The sequence below is a fragment of the Euleptes europaea genome, chromosome 1 (assembly GCF_029931775.1).
Source record: "Euleptes europaea isolate rEulEur1 chromosome 1, rEulEur1.hap1, whole genome shotgun sequence".
Lineage (NCBI taxonomy): Eukaryota > Metazoa > Chordata > Lepidosauria > Squamata > Sphaerodactylidae > Euleptes > Euleptes europaea.
The window spans coordinates 174,665,751-174,690,629 of record NC_079312.1 but is presented as its reverse complement, the minus strand read 5'-3'; the positions used below and the strand labels follow the sequence as shown (position 1 = coordinate 174,690,629).

Sequence of the window (24,879 nt, the reverse complement as noted above, 5' to 3'; positions counted from 1 at the left end):
ACTGCTTCTTCTTCCCGATGCAAAAATTATGTGTGGATTCTGGTGATTTGGCAGCAATGGGGTCTAATGTAAAAGACAGCCATTCCTGGAAGATCTGGGTAGGGGAAAGACTTCCAGTGGCTTGGGTAATGGTCATCTTCATTTAGCACACCCTTTCCTATCATGACTCCAGTTAGGTGATTTCCCTGTGTGCCCACTATCCCATCAACAATGTTGTGTGTTGAAATGATCATACAGGTTGATTATTCCTTATCTGGACATCCAAAATACAGAAAGATCTGAAATATGGGCATTTTGAGGAAACATGCAGGCATTACTCTCAGGTCCTCAGTAGCGCGGCAAGCTGCTTTCTGATGGTTCAATGTACACAAAATTATTTAAAATATTGTTTAAAATTACATTCAGGCTATGTATATAAAGTATATATAAAACATATATAAAATGTAAATGAATTTCATGTTTAGACTTGGGTTCCCTCCCCAAGATATCTCATTATGTATATGCAAATATTCCAAAATACAGAAAGAACCAAAATGCACACCACTTCTGGTCCCAAGCATTCCGGATAAGGGATACTCAACCTGTCCCATAACACAGAAGCTTTTGCATTGTTTAACCTCAACCAGGACTACTGGGATTGTGCAGAACACTAAAGTTCATCTCTGGAGTACAAGAAGGAATTAACAACAGTGCCCTTCCAAACACAGGCAAAGTTCTCCTCTCACACACACAGCACTAAGTAACTACAGAGCACTTACTGTCTAACATACATGGGGAGAGACTTTGGGGAAATGTATTGTTGGTATTAAACAGGCTTGCATGGATAGGGACACCAGTTAGGAAGGGATATTCCACTGTTCCATATACATATGGTCACACCCGATTATCCTTCAGGACCACATACATCAATGGTTTGAACATAAGAACATTAAGAAAAGCCATGCTGGATCAGACCAAGGCCCATCAAGTCCAGCAGTCTGTTCACACAGTGGCCAACTGGGTGCTTCTAGGAAGCCCACAAACAAGACGACTGCTGCAGCGTTATCCTGCCTGTGTTCCACAGCACCTAATATAATAGGCAAGCTCCTCTGATACTGGAGAGAATAGGTATGCCTCAAGACTAGTATCCATTTGGACCAGTAGCTGTGGATAGCCCCATCCTCCATAAGAAGATAAGGAAAGCCCTGCTGGGTCAGATCAAGGCCCATCAAGTCCAGCAGTCTGTTCAAACAGTGGCTAACTGGGTGCTTCTAGGAAGCCCACAAACAAGACGACTGCAGCAGCGTTATCCTTCCTGTGTTCCACAGCACCTAATATAATAGGCATAAATGGCCTCCCAATCTGCAGCTCAGGATTTTAAAAAGAAAAAGGCTAGGACCTGGAAGGAAAGGCCATTCATACACAGGCATGGTTCATTGTATACCAGAAGGTGAGAGTTGCCAAGATGCAGTGATTAAAACAAAAGATATAGTATTGTTGCCTTTTAAGCACAAATCAGATGTAGTATATCCAAGAGTTGTGAAGTGTTTGCTGCAAAGGTAGGTGCTGGTTCAACATTGCCAGAACTTCAACGTACTAAAAGTTATGTCAAATTATTGAAAAGTACCCCTCTAAGATGCATGGTTATTGGAGGCTTACGGCTTATGTAGTCTTTTCAGTGTGCTGGCCTTCGGTGCAGTGGAAACACGCGTGCCTTTTAAGGGACTTCTGAAGGGAAAGTGCGCTAAATTTTACCTTAGGAAATATAATTTCAAGACAGAGCTGACAGAGGTGAAATATTCCAGCAGCTCTCAGCAATATCGGAATCCCAACCAAAAAGCTGTTGCAAAGGAGAAACTCCCCCCCCCCTTCCCCATCACATTAGCAGCCAGAAGGCGAGCTAGAGAAACATTTCAGGGGATACTTCTGGATTCCCATTCTCTGGATTCCAATCCCCTTCAAAGATCTGCTGTGGTCAGCAGGCCACAATGTGCCACTGAAACATGTTTAGCTTGGAAAGAAGGTGGTTGAGGGGAGACATTATGCATGGTGTGGAGAGAGTGGACAGGGAGAAGCTTTTCTCACTCTTTCATGATAACAGAATGCAGGGTCATCTGCTGAAGCTGGAGGGTGAGTTCCCCTGGAGAAAATGGTCACATTGGAAGGTGGACTGTATGGCATTATACCCCACTGAACACACATGAAGCTGACTTATACTGAATCAGACCCTTGGTCCATCAAAGTCAGTATTGTCTACTCAGACAGGCAGTGGCTCTCCAAGGTCTCAGGCAGGGGTTTTTCACATCACCTACTTGCCTAGTCCCTTTAACTGGAGATGCCGGGGGTTGAACCTGGGACCTTCTGCATGTCAAGGAGATGCTCTACAAACTGAGCAACAGCCCCTCCCCTCCCCAAACCTGTCCCTCCTTAGGCTCCACCCCCAAAATCTCCAGGTATTTCCCAACCTGGAGCTGGCGACCCTACTCTCAGCTCATGCAGAGGCATGGCAAAGAACGTCTCTTGTCTTGAAAACCGTATGGGGATTGCCATAAGTTAGTTGGAACTTGACAGCACTTTCCACCGCCACCACTATGGAGAAGATAGTTTAAAGCTGTTTCTGTTTTCCTACCCCTCCCACATAAATACATGAAGCTGCCTTTTACCACACAGCGAGGTCATTGATTTATCGCGGTCAGTACTGTCTGCTTTCCAGGATCTCAGGTAATGGCCCTTTACAACACTTGTGAACACCTTTTAACTAGAGATACCAGGGATTGAAACTAGTACCTTCTGTGTACAAAACTGATGCTCTGTCACTAAACCATGGCCCCTTTTGTTGCTGTGTCACTTTACTAAACTTGGATCCTGTTGACTGAAAGAATGAATGTTTGAAGCATTTTAAGCATTGAAACAACCAATGGTGCGACAGGAATTTATACCAACAACAGTTTCAACAATACGGGCAGCACAAGGGGCAGTAAGAAGACAAAGAGGAGAATGGGAGTGTGTTAAAAATGAAAAGAACTTTTACTTACTTAGTTTAATATGTTTTAGGATAGTTTACATAAAACTGTAATTTGTTCAAACAAAAACGAGGAAAAGGTTAGTAATATAGAAGAACAAAATAAGAATAAGGGGGATACAGAAGGATGTTCACAGGCAAATTCTGCATATGGTTAGGACAATACAAGAAATAGACGCTCAGAGTAAACCTATATGCACAACAAACATGTTATTAAAAACTTATGTAGGAATGATAAATCTGTTTTTGATTAAACCACAACACAATCACCCTACAGTTAGAACACTAACAATGCAATCTTATGCAGAGTTACTCCAGTCTAAATTCCTTGAAATCAATGGGCTTAGACTGGTGTAACTCTGCATAGGATTGCACTGTACATTAGTTTACTGAGGGAAGTCACTTGTAGTCCTTGCAGTATGGTTAACCTCACATTCCTGACTTGCGCCAGAGGCCGCACCCAAAGGACTTTGGAGGCTGGCAACGGCTCACGTCGGCGCAAGGGCCCACAGCGCCGGCATCCGGGAGGCACCCGATGGTGTTTGTGGCCCCAGCGCTGGCGTGCAGGGCTGGGCCCAGACACCAACGGAGCCTACCAATGGCATCTGGACGCTGGCAAAAGCCGCAGAAGCGACCTGGGACATATTCCTGGGGCGTAACAGCATCCTGAGAGGCGTTCCCAGGGCGTAAAGGCATCCCGGGAGGCATTCCCGGGGTGTTATGGCGTCGGCCAGGGCCACCATTAGGCGGCCTCTTGAGCCATTTCACCTCAGAAACAACCCCTTTTTTCAGACGAGATACGCCGGTCGTCCTAAGCCTGACGCACGCATTCCTCTCAGGAATGCGCTGGAAGTCTCTGTTGCAAAGTCCAAATTTAGACACAGAAACAGATACTGAATACAGGGTTCTGAGGGACATTTATGAGCCACATTGCCTCTTCCATGTGGGAACAACATTTTAGACAGCTGTTTTTGGCCCCTCTCTTGTAAACTGAAAAGTTCCAGATGTTCTGGTGGCCCCTGAGTGTCCTCCAGTTACCATTAGAGAAACATTAAGTTTAATTAAAGGAAACAGATACTACATAGGATACCATTAAAAATGGTTAAGGAGAAGAAGTATCCCATAGTTATGCTAATATTGCAGAATGGAGAAATGGTTATTGTGAATCATCCAAAAATAAAAGCCCATTGAGTAAAACAGAGGAAAGCAAAAGCATATATTCCACTCATTTACAGCATTTGGTATCTCATTTTGTTTGGTATTAACCTTTCATAGTCAACTATATACCTCAAGTCAGTTGGATGAGGGCCAAATACAAGGTGCTCTGAAAATACACCATAATTGGTAATGACTTAACAGGACGAAAGTACTGCTGAACTCAAGAGCAAAAATGGAAGCAGTTTAAGGTTCGGCAATGAACAATGGAAAATATCAGATGCGGTCCCTATGGAGGTAACTTTTAAGAGATATCAAAAAAGTTAACAAAAGTTATCAATTTTTTTGCTAAATAAGTACATGCCACAATTGTGGATGCGTACACATATTATTCTGATTAGTAAAGAGATCCTGCTACCACCTATATCCCACTGTAACAGCTGCACTCATCTGAGAAGGTCCTGCTGCAGGTACCACCCTGCAGATGGGTAAGATCAACAACTGCCCATACATGTGTCTTCTCTGTTGTGGCCCCACCCTGAGTAATGGCCTCCTTAAGGAGACCAGGGAGGCTCCTGCACTCTTGGCATTCTACAAACTATGTAAAACAGAATTGTTCAGGAGAGCATTTTTAAAAAGGAAATAGGGCTATGTCATAACAGACGGACCAGGAAAATGCAATACATTTGTACTGATGCAATACTATGTTCTGCTTGTTTAACACGTCATGTTTAATACTTATGCTGTGTTCAGATGACAGTTAACATAAGAACATAAGAAAGGCCCTGCTGGATCAGACCAAGGCCCATCAAGTCCAGCAGTCTGTTCACACAGTGGCCAACCAGGTGCCTCTAGGAAGCCACAAACAAGACGAGTGCAGTAGCACCATCCTGCCTGTGTTCCACAGCACCCAAAATAATAGGCAAGCTCCTCTGATACTAGAGAGAGTTTCATCTCAAAATTCTGCAGTGCCTAGTTCTTAGATCTTACATTTTTTATTTTACATTCCATATTGATTGCACTGATTTGCATTGTGTAATCTGCCTTGAGTCGCAGTGAGAAAGGCAGACTATAAATGTGAAATAAACAAAATCTCATCCAACATCCGAGTTAAATCATTAAAAAAATAGATCAAGATATATATTGAATTAAATATTACCCAATAACAGGTAGGATGCATTAAGGGTAGAGTGGTTTAAAACAAATGGGATACAAGCCACAACTTTAATTAACAAAAGCAAATGAATCCAACAATTTATGTTATTCACTTACAGCCCATTCCTGACCTCCAAGGACGAAAGGCCTTTGGAGGTCAACAAGGGCTGCGCTGGCGTAAGTGGGACGGCCGCCAGTGGCCATCCCACTTACGCAGACCAGGTAGGCTCGGACGTCAGTGGGGGGACCCAGATGCCATTCAGTGGGGGGACCCGGATGCAGCACCGCTCAGGGACTCTAGCTGGGCCTTCCGCCGGTGTCCCACTGGTGCAAAGCCCTGCACCGGCGTCCTGGGGGGTGCTTCTGGGCTATGCCAGGGGGCAGAGCTGCCAGTAGGCAGCTTCCTGACCCCTTTCAGCCCTACATGCCAGCAGGGAGAACAGCGTTGCTATGCCTGCTTTTTTGCTGGTGAAGCCTCACTGTTCTCAATGGGGCAAAATGAAGCTAGGGAACGGCTTTGGGGGAGCCACGGCGGCACCTCAGCCACGCTGTCTCCGGCCACTGAAAGCTCAGGAGTGGGCTGCCCACTGGATACTGAGAAGGCTTTCGACAGAATGGAAAGAAATGTTTCTTGATGTTTTTTGTTTTTGTTTTTTAATCGTGTACCTTGGGGTATGTTTTCAAAGTTGGGTTAAAACTAATTAAAAGAGCCAAAACAAAATTATTGATAAAGGGGAAATGCTCCAATGAAGCATCCCTCACTATGAAGAATCAGAAACACAGGTTGTGCTTTCTATAACTGTTGTAGCAAGATTAAGATTGCGCTGCATGCACACTGATACAATATCTATTGAATTGTTGGGCTTACTCTAGTCCATCCACCAGAGTAAATCTTTAATTAAAGTTAAGGAAATAGTAAATAAAATTGGAACTGTCTTGCAATATAAAATAAATGAGGCTATAACCGATTTTTTCCACTTGGATGCTAATCAAGAGTGAGAAATAAAACTATGGAGTAGCAAAATTTGAAAATTAGACATTCAAGAGTGATCTCTTACCTAGAAAACTGAGTGGATGGCTGATATAAATTATGGTCTATTAATAAAGCAGATACAAAAAAGGTACAGGTTGAGTCTCCCTTATCTGGACATCTGATATCCGGACTGATCTGAAAACTGGACCTTTTGTGCCGGCATGCAGGGTTTACCCACAGGCCCTCAGCAGTGCCATTCATGGTTCAATGTACACAAAATTATTAAAAATATTGTTTAAAATTACATTCAGGCTATGTGGATAAAGTATATATAAGACATATATAAAACATACATGAATTCCGTGTTTAGACTTGGGTCCCATCTCATTACGTATATGCAAAAATTCCAAAATATTCCAAAATATGGAAAGATCCAAAATACGGACCACTTCTGATCCCAAGAAGTCCGGATAAGAGATACTCAAACTCTATAAACATTTTGAGAAACACGTTTGGAAGAATTTCATTGACAAGGGTGCCTGCAAGCCAGCCATTAATTTGTAGTATTCTTCTTTTCCATGCCCTGCTAATTATGGTTAGTGATAAGCAGACAAACTGACAGAAAATTATACAGACCTTTCGTGCAATGGGTTGGCGGTCATGTGTATGAACACATGAAACTGGCTTCTACTGAATCAGATTCTGGGTCCATTAAAGCTAGTATTGTCTACTCAGACTGGCAGCAGCTCTCCAGGATCTCAGAAAGGGGTCTTTCACATCACCTACTTGCCTAGTCCCTTTAACTGGAGATGCCAGGGATTGAATCTGGGACCTTCTGCATGCCAAGCAGATGCTCTACCACTGAGCCAAAGCCCCTTAGTGCAGTGAAGCAAAAATAGCACCTTAATATTCCAATTGTGAGTGATATCTCACCAGGTTTCAGTAATGCCAATTAGGTCACAATCCCCTTACTGTATTAGGGCTCCAAGTTCTTCCTGCTTGTTTCCCATACTCTGTGCATTAGTGTACAGAAGTCGGAATCCATGATTTATGTACCCCAAGGTTTTTGTTTGTGAACTTACCCGCAAGTTTATGTTTCCTCGCATACATGGCACTCCCTACAAATCTTTATTGTTCTCATCTCCAGTTACTGTCATCATGCTATGCTTTAAATTATTGTCTCGCTCCCCCATAGGATTTAGTTTAAAGCCCTTCTTATCAGGTTTGCGAGGCTCTCACCAAAAACATTTTTTCCTACCCTCATGAGATGCAAACCATGTCCGAACTGAAGAGCTTCATCTCGAAAGCGTAAGCCATGGTCCAAAAATCCAAACCTTTCTTGATGACACCATCTACAAAGCCAGCCATTAATGTGTAGTATTCTTCTTTCCCTTACTAAGCCACGACCTTCGACAGGAAGAACTGATGAAAAAACAACCTGCACCCCCAGGACTTCACCTTCTTACCCAGCGCCGCATAGTTAACAGAACAGTATCTTCTTCCAGCTGTATTTTAAGTTCCAGCCTTTGCCCATGTCCCCAGTTCTACCAATGGCAAGCATGGGCCCTGAACTGGGAAACCCTAATCCCAAATCCAGATCCAGGTACAACCAGTCCTCATCCTAGCCTCACCATGACAGTCCAGAACACACACAAAAAGATGCCTGTGATAGATGACAAACATTGTGAACAAAAGACCCAGGGAAGAATTCTCAAAAAAGTGGAAACTATATTACGATTATATGCCAGAGTAACATAAGATGTATAAAATAATATGAAATGTTATAGTAGACACAAACTGATTCAAATAATTTTTTGCTACAATTGTGTAGAACTATACTATATGGGTATTACTTGGCGTTGTAATACATTTATAGTCGTTGAATAGGTGAAAGTATACATTAAAGCATATATTATTAAATTGTTCAAAATGTATAGTATTATTATGTATTGTTAAATATTTTCTTTATAGGTTGACTCTAAAGTTATATTTTATATTTTAGATACACAAATAATTTGCTAGAACAGTAGAAGGGTAATATAGAATCACTCCAAAATAATAGCAGATAAATGTCTTGTCATAGCTATGAAAAATGTGTGTATGTTGTGTGTTTTGTTTTTTGGGATTATTTATTTATTTATTTATTTGCTGTTTTGTTATGTTGTCTTAAAAAAATAAAAAAATATTTAAAAAAAAAAGATGCCATGAGAATGCCAGCAGATAAGAGGGTGCAATGTATGAGCCATCACATTTATGCCAGAACTTGAGATTTGTACATGCGCTTAGTCACAGACATATAAAAATTCACTATTTCCTTTTGGGGATGGTAATCAGTATCATAAACCCATTCAACTCAGTATCATAAACCCCTTCAACTTTAATCAGTATCATAAACCCCTTCAACTCCGCTCTGGTTAGACCTCAACTAGAGTACTGTGTTCAGTTTTGGGCATTGCAATTTAAGAAAGATGTAGACAAGCTGGAACGTGTCCAGAGGAGGGCAACAAAGATGGTGAGGGGTCTGGAGACCAAGTCCTATGAGGAAAGGTTGAAGGAGGAAAGGTTGAAAGGTATTGTCGAAGGCTTTCACGGTCAGAGTTCATTGGTTCTTGTAGGTTATCCGGGCTGCGTGACCGTGGTCTTGGTAAGAAAATACCAAGACCACGAGCTGGGTATGTTTAGCCTGAAGAGGAGAAAACTGAGAGGGGATATGATAACCATGTTCAAGTACTTGAGGGGCTGTCATATAGAGGATGGTGCCGAGTTGTTTTCTGTTGCCCAAGAAGGTCGGACCAGAAACAACGGGTTGAAATTAACTCAAAAGAGTTTCCGTCTAGACATCAGGAAGAATTTTCTAACAGCTAGAGCGGTTCCTCAGTGGAACAGGCTTCCTCGGGAGGTGATGAGCTCTCCTTCCCCAGAGGTTTTTAAGAAGAGGTTAGATGGTCATCTGTCAGCAATGCTGATTCTGTGATCTTAGGCAGATGATGAGAGGGAGGGCATCTTGGCCATCTTCTAGTCCCTAGGGGTGTGGGGGGGGAGGTAGTTGTGAATTTCCTGCATTGTGCAGGGGGTTGGACTTGATGACCCTGGTGGCCCCTTCCAACTCTATGATTCTATTCTAACCATCCAACTGCCACAAAACAAAATCAGAGTGCAGAAGCCCAGCGTGATCCACCAGGAGGAAAAGAATCCTGCTTGTCTCTAGGACGCCAAATAATTTTTTTACAACAATGGGTATTTTTATTAATAGTAAGAAAAATGGAAACAAAATTGAAGTTTGTAAAGCAAAGAAATTTTGAACTTGCAAACAAGCCAGGAAAATGACTAGTGTATACACTGAGAAAAAAGAAAGAAAAAACCAGGACAACTTACCATCTCCTTGTGATTGGGGTAGTAGGTCTGATCAATGAGCGGGAATTCTTCCGGTCCAAGTTTGCGATGCAGACGAACCATCTGGGCAAACTGTTGAAAGGAAGGGAAGTGAGAGAGGAGGTGAAGGAGGACATTCTAAACATATTTTCCCCAGATTCATTTCCAGCTATTTCCCCCATGGCCTTTTTCCTTTGCCTTTTTCCTTATCTGCTAGGCCTGCTCCTTTTCCTTCCTTAGAGCTTGCTTTATAAGATTGTTCAGAACTGGAAGCCTTATCTGACATAGAACACTGTTGCTCAGCTACTATCAAAGCCAGGCATGAAATTCCTAGGGGATAGCATATAGATTAGGAACATGCACACCAATATGCTGATGACACCCAAATCTACTACTTATTTTCATCCCATCTAAATGAGGCTATGGAAAGAGCTATTTAGAATCAGTAATGGGCTACATTACTGTGTAAGGATGTGTCACAGCCCACCAAGATTAGGTTAATTCATGCCATCGTATTCCCTACTACTATGTATGGGTGTGAAAACTGGACTATGAAGAAAGCTGACAGGAAGAAAGTAGACTCCTTTGAAATGTGGTGTTGGAGGAGAGTGTTACGGATACCATGGACTGCCAAAAAAACAAATCAGTGGGTTTTAGATCAAATCAAGCCTGAACTGACCCTAGAAGCTAAAATGACTAAACTGAGGCTATCGTATTTTGGTCACATTACGAGAAGGCAAGAGTCACTAGAAAAGACAGTCATGCTAGGAAAAGTTGAGGGCAGCACGAAAAGAGGAAGACCCAAGAAGAGATGGATTGATTCAGTAAAGGAAGCCACAGCCCTCAATTTGCAAGACCTGAGCAAGGCTGTCAAAGACAGGATATTTTGGAGGACATTGATTCATAGGGTTGCCATGAGTCGGAAGCGACTTGACGGCACTTAACACACACACACACACACACACACACAATGGGCTACATGGAGGCCATCAAACTGAAATGTAATTCAGAGAAAATCAAAGTGCTGTTAGTCAGGAATAGTTCGTTGTATCCAAGGAATTGGAATTTGGCCCGCTTGGAAGGGGGCTGCCCTCTCAAAAAAGGACCAGACACACAATTTATAGGTTTTATTAGACCAGCCGAACAAAAGGGCAGCTAATTATCTTATATGGCACAAATCATCTTTAACCCTTTTCATTTGGTGCACCAGATATGTTATTCCCGTAAAACATGATCTGGCCGTACGCAGATCCTGATAACCTCTAAGTAAGCTGCAGTACTGCAGTCAAAAGCTCTGCTCACAACCTGGAGGTAAAGCATAGCTGACTGGGGAAGGCAATGGCAAACCACCCCGTAAACATACGTCGGGATGTGACATCACCCCATGGGTCTGTAATGACCCGATGCTTGCACAGGGGACCTTTACCTTTTTTATAACCTTTTTAGTGCAGTCGTATATGCACAGTGGCTTAGGAAGACCACAAGAAACTTCATATGATACAGAATACAAGAGAGAGCTGTTCACTGGGTTAAGCAGGAGCATACTTAGTACTCTTTGTTACTTAAACAACTTCACCAGCCAAAAGGTTTTTTTTTCTGGTGTGATTCAGCAGTTTTGATACATAAAGCCCAGAACAGTTTGTGACTGAAGCATCTGAAAGACCGCTTGTCTACATTTGCCAGACCACTGCTGGGGACAGGGGATCCCTGCTTTGTTCCCACACACACACCCCGCACCATCCAGCTGGCTGGCAGGGGTCTTTCCAGGCATAACATGAGGCCTAGGCATTGACGCCACTGGTGCAATTGATGTCACTTCCGGAAGTGACGTCATCACGCCGACGCCACAGAGGCCCAGGCTTCATTTCATGATTCCCCACTCCTCCACATGAAGCCTGCTGGGCAGCCTTGGGCCAGTTACAGTTCTCTCAGAACTCTCTCAGCCCATATGGAGACAGGCAATGGCAGACCACCTCCGAATGTCTCTTGCTTTGAAAACCCCTCTTGCCTTGAAAACCCTGTGACTTGACAGCACTTCACACAAACACATATTAGCCTCCCATCCCCTCCCACTTACTTCTCTACTCCACGCTTCATCCATTTTGAAGCAAGATCTAATAGAACATAAAGTGGAGCATTCTGAGTGGCAGCAGCATCCAAAGGGAAATGGGCTAAGTAACTTCACTGACTGCCTCTTACTGTTTATTTAGAATTTTTTTAAAAAACATTGTTTTATTTGTATATTTCAAATTATCTACATGTATATATGCTACATTCTTTCGTGGCAGTTTTTATATTGCTTGGTTTTTAAATCTTGTTCTCTGTCTTGAGTAATTTCTCGCTGGAAAGGAGGCCCTATGAACACTGTAAATAATGAATAAAGAAATTCACCCTCATAAAATCCACAAATGTTATGGTTGTACGAAACAAAATTAGCAAACAAACTGAAGAAAGAGAGACTGCTGAATTACAACTAGAAGAAGAAGAATTGGTTTTTATATGCCGACTTTCTCTACCACTTAAGGGAGACTCAAACCGGCTTACAATCACCTTCCCTTCCCCTCCCCACAATAGACACCCTGTGAGGTACCTGGGGCTGAGAGAGAGTGACTTGCCCAAGGTCACTCTGCTGGCTTCAGGTGTAGGAGTGGGGAAACCAATCCAGTTCACCAGATTAGCGTCCACCGCTCATGTGGAGGAGTGGGGAATCAAACCTGGTTCTCCAGATCAGACTCCACCGCTCCAAACCACGGCTCTTAACCACTACACCACGCTGGCTAATGAAGCTCAAGACTATGCATTCTCTTGGACTTAATAGAGATCTAGGATTCCTGTCTCATTACCAATGCTAATTTCTCCACCCCTACAGCCCCTCTGCATATCACACCTAATCCAATCACGCCTGCTAATATCATTTACTTGCTTTTGACATTTACATCCCCCTTGTGTCTAATTCACTCGTCTCGACTTACTTCACATACTTCCTGTATCTGAAGAAGTGAGCTGTGGTTCCCGAAAGCTGTGGCTCCCGAAACCCTGCCAGAAATGTTGTTAGTCTTTAAGGTTCTACCGGACTCTAGCTCTTTTCTACTGCTAGTGACAAACTAACATGGCTACCCGTCGCGATCTTTAAACCTTACTGTTTGCGATATTTTAGTTGCCCCCCCACCCCATGTTGAATAACCTCCAGTGCCCCCCACCCCCCGCCCAAAGCTTACAATTGCATAAGTCTGAATCTCCCGTCAAATCTCCAGGTATGCCACTCACCACCCATGGCTTGTCACAAAAGTTGTACACTGAATGCAGGGAGTTGACACTGGGCACACCCGCATACTGCAGCCCGATCACAATGCCACGATGGTCTCCACCACGTGCCATGCTGAAGGCATGCTGGCGGATCAGCACAAAGTCGGGTTTCAGGCTCCTAGGAGAGAGAAATAACCAAACAAAGAGAAAGAACACCCATTTAAAAAAATGTCATCTTCTCACATTCATCCACAAAGTCTCCTGCCTGGCATTCCTACCAGAATGTGATCTCAGGGTCCCCAGCATCTCCAGCTGAAAATATCAGGTAGGAGGTAATGTGAAAGACCTCTGCCTGAGACCCTGGAGAGAAAAGCGATTCCTCCTAAACATTAGGAAGAACTTTCTGACAGTGAGGGCTGTTCGACGGTGGAATGCGCTGCCTCGGAGGGTGGTGATACGGCCTGCCAAGTGCCAGGTGGTGGCAGGCAAACCCCCTCCAATCCACCTGGCTGCCCGCTGACCAGCTGAGGGTCGGCGGGCAATCTGTGCAGGCAGGGACAGGTCACTTCCGGTTCACATCCGGAAGTACTGCATTGCAAAGGGCCGGTTTCCCTCAAACTCCCAGTTTGAGTGGTAAAGGCCTGTTGCGATGCGGCACTTGCAGGTGTAAAACGCATCACAAGGGGCCATTTGAGTGGAAACCGGCCCTTTGCAATGCAGCACTCCAGGTGTAAACAGAAAGTGCTGAAGCACTTGAGCTGGTCCCAGCAGGGGTGCTGGGAGTTGTGCATCAGCCTGCAGAGGTGTCAGGTTGATGGAAGGATAACACCCCCATGCAATGCCAATGCCTTGCTGCTGCAATCAATAAAAGTTGTGGCCATTTCCATCCAAACTTGGGTTGTCTGTGTCTTCTTTGCATGGGTTGTTGGGAGCTGGGGTGCCACTGGGCAACAGGGCCAGGTCTGGCACAGGGAGTGCCCGATGCAACTAGACACTAGACTGGCAACTAAACTACACATTTTGCATGAGATGCATGGACGGGTGGGAAATTCATTTCTAGTTCTCTTCTGATTTCGTTCTTCTCTTTTTTGAGATATGGTTTCCAGTCTGCCCATGTGTGGTTGTGTGTTAAGTGCCATCAAGTTGCTTCCGACTCATGGCGACCCAATGAATCAATGTCCTCCAAAACGTCCTGTCGTTAACAGCCTAGCTTAGGTTCTGCAAACTGAGGGCTATGGCTTCCTTTATAGAGCCAATCCATCTCTTGTTGGGTCTTCCTCTTTTCCTGCTGCCTTCAACTTTTCCTAGCATGATTGCCTTTTTCAGTGACTCTTGTCTTCTCATAATGTGACCAAAGTACAACAGCCTCAGTGTAGTCATTTTAGCCTCTAGGGTCAGTTCGGGTTTGATTTGATCTATAGCCCACTAATGCATTTTTTTGGCAGGCCACAGTATCCGTAACACTCTCCTCCAACACTACCTTTCAAAGGAATCTACTTTCTTCCTATCAGCTTTCTTCATTGTCCAGTTTTTATACCCATACATAGTATCAGAGAATACATAGCACTTGCAATAAGGTGGGGATGTTTAACTCCTTCCCCTTACACCATTTTCCTGCTCAAGACCCCTCCTGCCCGGCTCTAGCCTAGCTTTGAACAATCTATGGGCCATGTATTCTCCCCTGCCTTCCCCACAGAACAGCAGCCGTCATGGGCAGAGCAATTAATATCAGGAAGGCAGCACAGAGGAAAGTATTAAACAACCTATCCCTACAGCTATGGCTGTGAGTAAGCCAGCAGACCTCCACCCAGCATGGTGTAATGGTTAAGAGCGGTGGTTTGGAGCGGTGGACTCTGATCTGGAGAACTGGGTTTGATTCCTCACTCCTCCACATGAGTGGCGGAGGCTAATCTGGTGAATGGGATCTGTTTCCCCACTCCTACACACGAAGCCAGCTGGGTGACCTTGGGCGAGTCATGCTCTCTCAGCCCTACCTACCTCACAGGGTGCCTGTTGTGGGGAGGGGAAGGGAATGCGATTGTCAGCCACTTTGATTCTCCCTTAAGTGGCAGAGAAAGTCGTCATATAAAAACCAACTCTTCGTCTTCTTCTTCACACATTTCAGGTTGCTATTTTATGCAGTTCAGCCCATATTCAAGGCACTGGAGGCTAAGGAATGTTGCCTGACCCTTGAAGACAGACAATCCCTGAAGTGCCACCAAGAAATAAAAAGGTTAGGAAATACCCTTGATTAAAATAGCAAGAAGTGAAAATTACAACATGATTTTTTAAAATCACTTACCTGACCACCTTGACACCGTTGCGCATAACCTCCATGTCAACAGAGAAGTTGCCATTGGCATGAGCCACCAAGTTGAGGTCAGCGAACTCTGCCTGGAAGGCACAAAAACAAATTCATTTGGGATTATCATTTATACCTCACATAGATAGATACCTGCCATCACTATGCCATACACTGCCCGATGCTGCGAAACTATCCATAGAGTTTCACGGGGCTACGCCTGCCTTTTACCCATAGAGTTTCACAGGGCTACGCCTGCCTTTTTTCCATAGAGTTTCACGGGGCTATGCCTGCTTTTTAGAAGCCGTAACTCCACACCAGTTAGAGGGGGTACAGAGCTTGAGAAGGTGCACAAAAGAGCAACCAAAATAATCAGGGGGGCTAGAGCAGATGCCCTATGAGGAGCGGTTAAAATGCTTAGGGCTGTTTAGCTTGGAAAGAAAGAGGTTAAGGAGAGACATGATAGAGGTCTACAAAATTATGCATGGTATGGAGAGAGCGGACAGGGAGAAGCTTTTCTCCCTCTCTCATAATACCAGAACAGCGGGGTCATCTGCTGAAGCTGGAGAGTGAGAGATTCAAAATAGATAAAAGGAAGTCTTTCTTCACACAATGCATAGTTAAATTGTGGAACTCCCTGCCCCAGGATGTGGTGATGGCTGCCAACTTAGAAGGCTTTAAGAGGGGAGTGGACATGTTCATGGAGGAGAGGGCTATTCATGGCTATCAGTAAAAATGGATGCTAGTCCTGATGCATACCTATTCTCTCCAGGATAAGAGGAGCATGCCTTCTATATTAGCTGCATTGGAACACAGGCAGGATAATGGTGCTGCGGTCATCTTGTTCACCAGGTTGGCCTCTGTGTGAACAGTCTGCTGGACTTGATGGGCCTTGGTCTGATCCAGCATGGCTTTTCTTATGTTCTTATGGGATGTTCCTGGCCCAAAAGGGCTTTGGAAGCTGCCTAAAGGCAGTGCCGCCACTGGGAATGCCCCCCCAGCTGCCAGTGCGAGCACTTGCGCCAAACAAATGCTGCTGGGGAGCCAGTGCCTGAGGCTCACGCTGCCATGCGGTGCCCGTACACTGGTGTAAGTACCCTTGCGCCAGTGTCCATGCCAGTTTGGAGGAAACAAGTAGCACTTACACCGGTGTAGGGGTCACACAGCCTCTTCAGCAGCTCCGCCCCCCCCTTCAGGACTCCACAAATAGAAAAATTTGAAGAGGCTTGGGGGCAGAGGAAGGATGCCCAGATTGAACAATTAAGTTTGTATGATCTAGAAGAGTCCACAGATAGGAAGCACAACGGTTTTCAACCTGCTTTCCAAGAAACACTGAGGGATCCTTGGAAGTATAGCAGGGATTCCTCAGTGGGAAAATCAGTAGTAGCTTTCCCATCACTACCAATCTTCCCAGCAACATGCAGGCACATGTTGTTGGACACATTTTAGTGTACATTCTGCCTGTACCAGACAATAGCAAGGTCCAACAGATCTGGCCAATGCCCCAAACAAACTACAGCAATGTACTCTTCAGCATGCCAGAAGGAAGCAACAGGGCAAGTTAAAGAAAGTTTAGCCATTGCTGGGATCGGCCTCAGGTCCGGATTTTTTCCATCACAGCAGATTCACAACAAAAATTACTTCATCAATGTTTTTTTGCAGGCTGAAATTGTATTTCTAGGATTCAAAAGTTAACTTGTCTATGGCAAATTCTGATGGTGTGTGTTCATCAGAGCTTGGCTAAAGTCTCAGACAACTGCACCCCAGTCCAGACACGGAAGGCGTATTCCACAATTCAGAGTCCTTCAGGAGCTGAAATAACTGGGGCTGAAAGTGTAGCAAGCAGAATACCCTGCTCATTCTGTGAACCCCCACCCCCCAAAAAGCAGCAAGACAGGCTCCTAATATTTCTAATGCCAGACCAACTTAGTGGCTTTATGCAGCTTGCCAATTATAGTGACCAATGGTGTACACCCCTATTACTTTGAGTGTAAAGAGGCCCCAGAGAAATAGGGATGTGTTTCTGACACATCTGGGACACAGTGCCTGCTGCAACCTGGGAAATATAGCCCCCAAGGTGCTTGCCAGACATTAAGGCAAACATCCTGAGAACTACATTCCCCGGAGTGCAGCAGTCTTAGTATTTCAGCAATGCCCAAGGAGACAGGGAAGGAAGAGAGATTGTCTTCCTACCCTCCTGACCATTCGCTGGCTGGTAGGGTTGCCAGGTTCCCCCTCTCCTGAGGCGGGAGATTTTGGGGGCAGGGATCGCACACGCGCAGCTGCGAGCAATGCAATCCCATCACTTCCGGTTTACTTCCGGAAGCACCCAGGGCCATCTTAACGCATGGGCACACTGGGCATTTGCCCAGGGCCCCCACGAGCATAGGGGCCCCATGCTAATCTGGGTACTTTGTGGCTTGCTGACAATGAATAAATAAATACTATACTAAACTATAAATATTTGTTATTGGAAAATGCATATTTAGCATGTGTCTTACTAAAGATAATGAACAATATTAATGTTAATTTGGGTTTGGATTAAGAATAAATACGGAAGTATAATGTAAGAAAGGGCTTGCTCATTATGGAAGCACCAATAAATATCTCTTTAATTTTATCGACTATTTACATTTTTATTCCTGTGAGTGGTTGTGTAGGTAGGGGCCTATGAGGAGAAGGAGAGTTGGTTTTTATATGCTGACTTTCCCTACCACTTAAGGCAGAATCAAACCGGCTTACATTCACCTTCCCTTCCCCTCCCCACAACAGACACTCTGTGAGGTAAGTGAGGCTGAGAGAACGTGACTGGCCCAAGGTCACCCAGCTGGCTTTGTGTGTAGGAGTGGGGAAACAAATCCAGTTTACCAGATTACCCCACGCCACTCATGTGGAGGAGTGGGGAATCAAACCCGGTTCTCCAGATCATAGTCTACCGCTCTTAAGCACTACGCCACGCTGGCTCAAGCAACACAGCCCTGGTCAAGCACTGCAGCACAAGGGGACGATGTACCACTCAAATCCCCCCCATTTGAGTGGTATATCGTCCCGTCATGCTGCAGCCTTCCGGAAGTAAACCAGACATGATGGGATCATGTTGCTAACGGGCTGCGTGCACGTGCAAGCCTTGTTGTCAGGCAGCAGATGGATAGGTGGGCAATTGTCCCCTCCATTCCAAGCCACCTGGCAACCCTACAAGTGGCTGGCCTGCTGGTCGCTAGCCTGCCTGTCATCTGCCACTACCACAACTCTGGAGCTGCAGCATCCAGCCTGCAAGTGGTATGGGGTGGGAGAAATACAATCTTAATCATTCTTTGGTTTTCATGTCCCATTCAGTGGAACGAAGGGACAACAGAGTACCCAGAGTCCTAGATAAATAACTAGATGAGGTCCAAATCCCTGATGTTCCTTGTTCAAGCCCCATTATCATACACTGAGACATAAACTTACCTGATCCACTTTAATGTAACTCGTTTCATGGAAAAACACCATTTACCATCTGATTTCAAGTTTTTAGTTACTGACAGACCCTACCAATCTTATAACATAATCATTCTTTGGTTTTCATGTCCCATCCAGTGGAACGAAGGGACAACAGAGTACCCAGAGTCCTAGATAAATAACTAGATGAGGTACAAGTCCCTGACGTTCCTTGTTCAAGCCCCATTATCATACACTGAGACATAAACTTACCTGTTCCACTTTAATGTAACTCATTTCATGGAGAAACACCATTCACCATCTGAGTTCAAGTTTTTAGTTACTGACAGGATATTACCCAGACCCTACCAATCTTATAACATGGAAAGATTACTGTTACAAAGGGAGGCCCATTGGATTTTCACTTTAAATACATTAGCTCCATATGGCCTTAATGATCAGTTGGACCTATCTCCTTTTTTATAAACTTTGTTAATGTTTGAGGTTTACACATGGAATAGCTCTCTCAGTTTGCTCCTGATCCCTTTAAGGATGTGTTTCCCTACATGCACATAATCCTGGATGATGCAATACGCTCCACTTCAGGCCATAGCCGTCTATATTGCACGTATTAATTGAATTTATGGCTTCATTGTCTCATATGGTAAGTTTTTAAATTGGGTTTGGGAGACTTTCCATTTTAACTTTATGTGCCTTTGTTTACTAATTGTTATGTATTTTATTTTACTCATTACAGATCTATGTATCATAAAGGATAATTACCTCATTTTAAAGATAGCTACAGTAAGTCCCAGAGTCCTAGATAAATAACTAGATGAGGTCCAAGTCCCTGATGTTCCTTGTTCAAGCCCCATTATCATACACTGAGACATAAACTTACCTGTTCCACTTTAATGTAACTCATTTCATGGAAAAACACCATTTACCATCTGATTTCAAGTTTTTAGTTACTGACAGACCCTACCAATCTTATAACATAATCATTCTTTGGTTTTCATGTCCCATCCAGTGGAACGAAGGGACAACAGAGTACCCAGAGTCCTAGATAAATAACTAGATGAGGTACAAGTCCCTGACGTTCCTTGTTCAAGCCCCATTATCATACACTGAGACATAAACTTACCTGTTCCACTTTAATGTAACTCATTTCATGGAGAAACACCATTCACCATCTGAGTTCAAGTTTTTAGTTACTGACAGGATATTACCCAGACCCTACCAATCTTATAACATGGAAAGATTACTGTTACAAAGGGAGGCCCATTGGATTTTCACTTTAAATACATTAGCTCCATATGGCCTTAATGATCAGTTGGACCTATCTCCTTTTTTATAAACTTTGTTAATGTTTGAGGTTTATACATGGAATAGCTCTCTCAGTTTGCTCCTGATCCCTTTAAGGATGTGTTTCCCTACATGCACATAATCCTGGATGATGCGATACACTCCACTTCAGGCCATAGCCGTCTATATTGCACGTATTAATTGAATTTATGGCTTCATTGTCTCATATGGTAAGTTTTTAAATTGGGTTTGGGAGACTTTCCATTTTAACTTTATGTGCCTTTGTTTACTAATTGTTATGTATTTTATTTTACTCATTACAGATCTATGTATAATAAAGGATAATTACCTCATTTTAATGATAGCTACAGTAAGTCCCAGAGTCCTAGATAAATAACTAGATGAGGTCCAAGTCCCTGACGTTCCTTGTTCAAGCCCCATTATCATACACTGAGACATAAACTTACCTGTTCCACTTTAATGTAACTCATTTCATGGAAAAACACCATTTACCATCTGATTTCAAGTTTTTAGTTACTGACAGACCCTACCAATCTTATAACATAATCATTCTTTGGTTTTCATGTCCCATCCAGTGGAACGAAGGGACAACAGAGTACCCAGAGTCCTAGATAAATAACTAGATGAGGTACAAGTCCCTGACGTTCCTTGTTCAAGCCCCATTATCATACACTGAGACATAAACTTACCTGTTCCACTTTAATGTAACTCATTTCATGGAGAAACACCATTCACCATCTGAGTTCAAGTTTTTAGTTACTGACAGGATATTACCCAGACCCTACCAATCTTATAACATGGAAAGATTACTGTTACAAAGGGAGGCCCATTGGATTTTCACTTTAAATACATTAGCTCCATATGGCCTTAATGATCAGTTGGACCTATCTCCTTTTTTATAAACTTTGTTAATGTTTGAGGTTTATACATGGAATAGCTCTCTCAGTTTGCTCCTGATCCCTTTAAGGATGTGTTTCCCTACATGCACATAATCCTGGATGATGCGATACACTCCACTTCAGGCCATAGCCGTCTATATTGCACGTATTAATTGAATTTATGGCTTCATTGTCTCATATGGTAAGTTTTTAAATTGGGTTTGGGAGACTTTCCATTTTAACTTTATGTGCCTTTGTTTACTAATTGTTATGTATTTTATTTTACTCATTACAGATCTATGTATAATAAAGGATAATTACCTCATTTTAATGATAGCTACAGTAAGTCCCAGAGTCCTAGATAAATAACTAGATGAGGTCCAAGTCCCTGACGTTCCTTGTTCAAGCCCCATTATCATACACTGAGACATAAACTTACCTGTTCCACTTTAATGTAACTCATTTCATGGAAAAACACCATTTACCATCTGATTTCAAGTTTTTAGTTACTGACAGACCCTACCAATCTTATAACATAATCATTCTTTGGTTTTCATGTCCCATCCAGTGGAACGAAGGGACAACAGAGTACCCAGAGTCCTAGATAAATAACTAGATGAGGTCTAAGTCCCTGATGTTCCTTGTTCAAGCCCCATAATCATATACCAAGACATAAACTTACCTGTTCCACTTTAATGTCCATCTCCCCATGAAGTTTCTTCCCCTTGAAATATTTTGCCCTAAGGATAGAAACAGTTAGAAACTTTTAATGCCTAGACTATCGGAACAATGGATTATTTGGGGGCAAAGTTACCTACTCAAGCCAACACTAACTTCCACATGCTCATCTGCACAGCATGCGACATTCCTAGTGAACACATGAACACATGAAGCTGCCTTATACTGAATCAGACCCTTGGCCCATCAAAATTAGTATTGTCTACACAGACCGGCAGCAGCTCTCCAGGGTCTCAGGCAGAGGTCTTTCATATCACCTTCTTGCCTGGTCCCTTTAACTGTAAATGCCAGGGATTGAACCTGGGACCATCTGTATGCCAAGCAGATGCTCTACCACTGAGCCACAGCCTCTCCCCATATGCCCCATCACTAACACCAGCAGAACTGAACTTGAGCTTCACCATTAGTATTTGTGCCTTGTGTGGCCAACTGATATCACACTGTATTGGCTCTCAGTCTTCCAACTATTTTAACACCCTAGATTCCACTGCCTTGGTAGAATTAAGGACAGCTACACATCATCAGTAGGGTTGCCAGCTCCAGGTTGGGAAATATCCAGAGATTTGGGGAGCAAGGCCTCAGGAGGGTGCAGTTTGGGGAGGGGAGGGACTTCAATGCCATAGAGTCCAATTGCCAAAGCGGCCTGTTTTCTCCAGGGGAACTGATCTCTATCGACTGGAGATCAGTTATAATAGCGGGAGGTCTCCAGCCACCACCTGGAGGTTCAGTACAGGAATCCAGCCATAAATGATGCCAAATATATTCTGGCTAAATCCTTACAGTATGTGGTAATATAACCACCAACACCATATATTGCCAACAACAAGTGTATTTTTTCTTATTTACAGGATGTTTCAACAGGTAAGTACACAATTAATTTCTTTAACTAGTAAGTATTGAAGCAAAGTTCACTAAAAAATGTCCTTTTAAGGTGTATTTCTTTCTTTGCAGCACAGCAGGCTATTGAAGGAGAAAAAGTTCACTAGAAAATGTCCTTTTAAGGTGTATCTCCAATTGGGCTTCGTGCTCCGAAACGATCGTTTTCTCCTTCAATAGCCTGCTGTGCTGCAAAGAAAGAGATACACCTTAAAAGGACATTTTCTAGTGAACTTTTTCTCCTTCAATAGCCTGCTGTGCTGCAAAGAAAGAAATACACCTTAAAAGGACATTTTTTAGTGAACTTTGCTTCAATACTTACTAGTTAAAGGAATTAATTGTGTACTTACCTGTTGAAACATCCTGTAAATAAGAAAAAATACACTTGTTGTTGGCAATATATGGTGTTGGTGGTTATATTACCACATACTGTAAAGATTTAGCCAGAATATATTTGGCATCATTTATGGCTGGATTCCTGTACTGAATTTCTCATCCTTTGGTAATTGTACAGAGGTGTCTGATTTTTCCTTCACCACCTGGAGGTTGGCAACCCTAATCATCAGGCCTTGGCCTGGATGGCCTAGGTTAGCCCAATCTTGTCAGATCTCAGGAGCTAAGCAGGGTCAGCCCTGCTTGGTGATTGGATGAGTGACACAATACCCATTAGTAAGATCATTATCATTGCATTTTAAAGCAGTTCGATCTCCTCTGCCTAGTAAACGCACCAATGCTTGTGCCATGGCGCCCTCTCGTGTCTCAACACCAGCTTTCAAGCTCATTACAAATAGGAAAGGACAAGCAGCGGCCAATTTGGGACTCCAGTTGAATCTAGACAACAGCGGCTAAAAATAATGAGCTGTTTCCTCCATTTATAATTCGATACACCCAGCTAGTATTATGCCCAGTAGGGACAAGGACCAACAGGCTGCTGCTGCAAAGAGTGAAAGGGAGAATGTTGATGCCGCAGAGGCCTAGCTAAGAAGAGAATCCAAAGTCTGATAGCTACGGAGAAAACGAAAGCTCAGCTGTGGGATCTGGGCATCTTCTGAACAAGGGAGCACCTCAGCCCTTTGGGATTTGCCCTGCTCATGTGATCTGGCAAAACTTGCACCTGTTGTGCCAAATACTGACCAACTTGCACTAGTTCCTCCATTCCAACCCACTAGACTCTACATCCCTGGCACGTGTCAGGGAGAATCCAGGAATCCCGACTCCCTGTTCCTTAATCTTCAACTTACTAAGGGCCAAACTAGACAATATGGCAGCCCCAGGGCCTCCACTATTTTACTTCTGGAATTCCCTTAGTCTACAAATGGTATGGGGGCCTGACAGGGTTGCCAGGTCCCCCCTGACCACTTGCAGGAGGTGTGGGGTAGGATTGCCAACTCCAGGTGGAGAAACTCTTGGGGATTTGGAGCCTCAGGAGGAGAGGGACCTCAGTGGGGTACAATGCCATAGAGTCCACACTAGCCAAAGCATCCATTTTCTCCCGGGGAACTGATCTCTGTAGTCTGGAGATGAGCTGTGATTCTGGGGGATCCCCAGGTCCCACCTGGAGGCTGGCATCCCTAGGGCCTGATCTTGCTCGGGACCACGGCGCAGGTGGAAAGAGGGGCTCCTGCCTCCCCACCCAAGACCATGTTCAAGATCCCTCCATGGCCTGGTCCAATCAGGATCAGACCCCTTGCAGGGGCTTCAAATCACTCATTTTAAGGTTTTAAAATGGCAGTAGCATCTTTGCATCAGACCTGAAGACATTGTCACGTCTCGTTTGGCCTAGAGACACCAGGGATCTCTCCTCAGACAATTCCATGGCCCACCCAATTCATGAGACCGAAGGTCTCCAAATGGTGGCTTTTTCCTACTGTCACTGCACTAAATCTTGAAAAGATCTAATCTACGTGACAGCCTGCACAAAAGCCCCCTAATTACAAGTTGTGGGGGTTGTGGGTAAGAATGTCGTCTTACCATGGTGAAGACATGCTTGTTGGTGTGCACCCCAGGACTCAATATTTCACAAGTAATACTGCCAACAATCTGAAGAAAAAATGGCCTGCCTCCTTAACAGAAGGCTTAATGGAATGTTATTTTCCAGATGATACTATTTACCTCCATGCCCTGAAAAGCTTCAGCTGCCCATTTCCACCTAATAAGTCTTTCTTTTAAAGAAAAGGCATTTGTTTTTCTCCAGGTTGCCAAAAAAAATCAGCTCTCCTAATGAGAAAACCCTGTATATCTGCTACATAACGCCACTCTCTCCCAGAGGGTTCTGAGACATTCTCTTTTGCCCATGTTTAGTTAATGCGTCAGAGGGGTCTGGCCACCAGGCCTCTGACGTAGGGTTGCCTGCTACAGGTTAGGAAATATCTGAAGATTTTTGCGGTGGAGCCTGAGGAGGGCAGGGTTTGGAAGGGGAGGGACTTCAATGCCATAG

At 43.9% G+C, this 24,879-nt stretch overlaps 1 protein-coding gene across 2 annotated transcripts in view; it reads right to left on the bottom strand.

Moving 5' to 3' along the window:
• Window positions 1-24,879, bottom strand: part of SYN1 (synapsin I) — a 295,573-nt gene that overhangs the window by 227,474 nt on the left and 43,220 nt on the right. For both annotated transcript variants that reach the window (XM_056867284.1, XM_056867285.1), the window contains exons 2-5: window positions 21,511-21,568; window positions 15,205-15,296; window positions 12,924-13,080; window positions 9,660-9,749 (exon numbers count right to left, since the gene is read on the bottom strand). In XM_056867284.1, coding sequence (XP_056723262.1) covers window positions 9,660-9,749; window positions 12,924-13,080; window positions 15,205-15,296; window positions 21,511-21,568 — 397 coding nt within the window. The remainder of the gene's footprint in view (window positions 1-9,659; window positions 9,750-12,923; window positions 13,081-15,204; window positions 15,297-21,510; window positions 21,569-24,879) is intronic.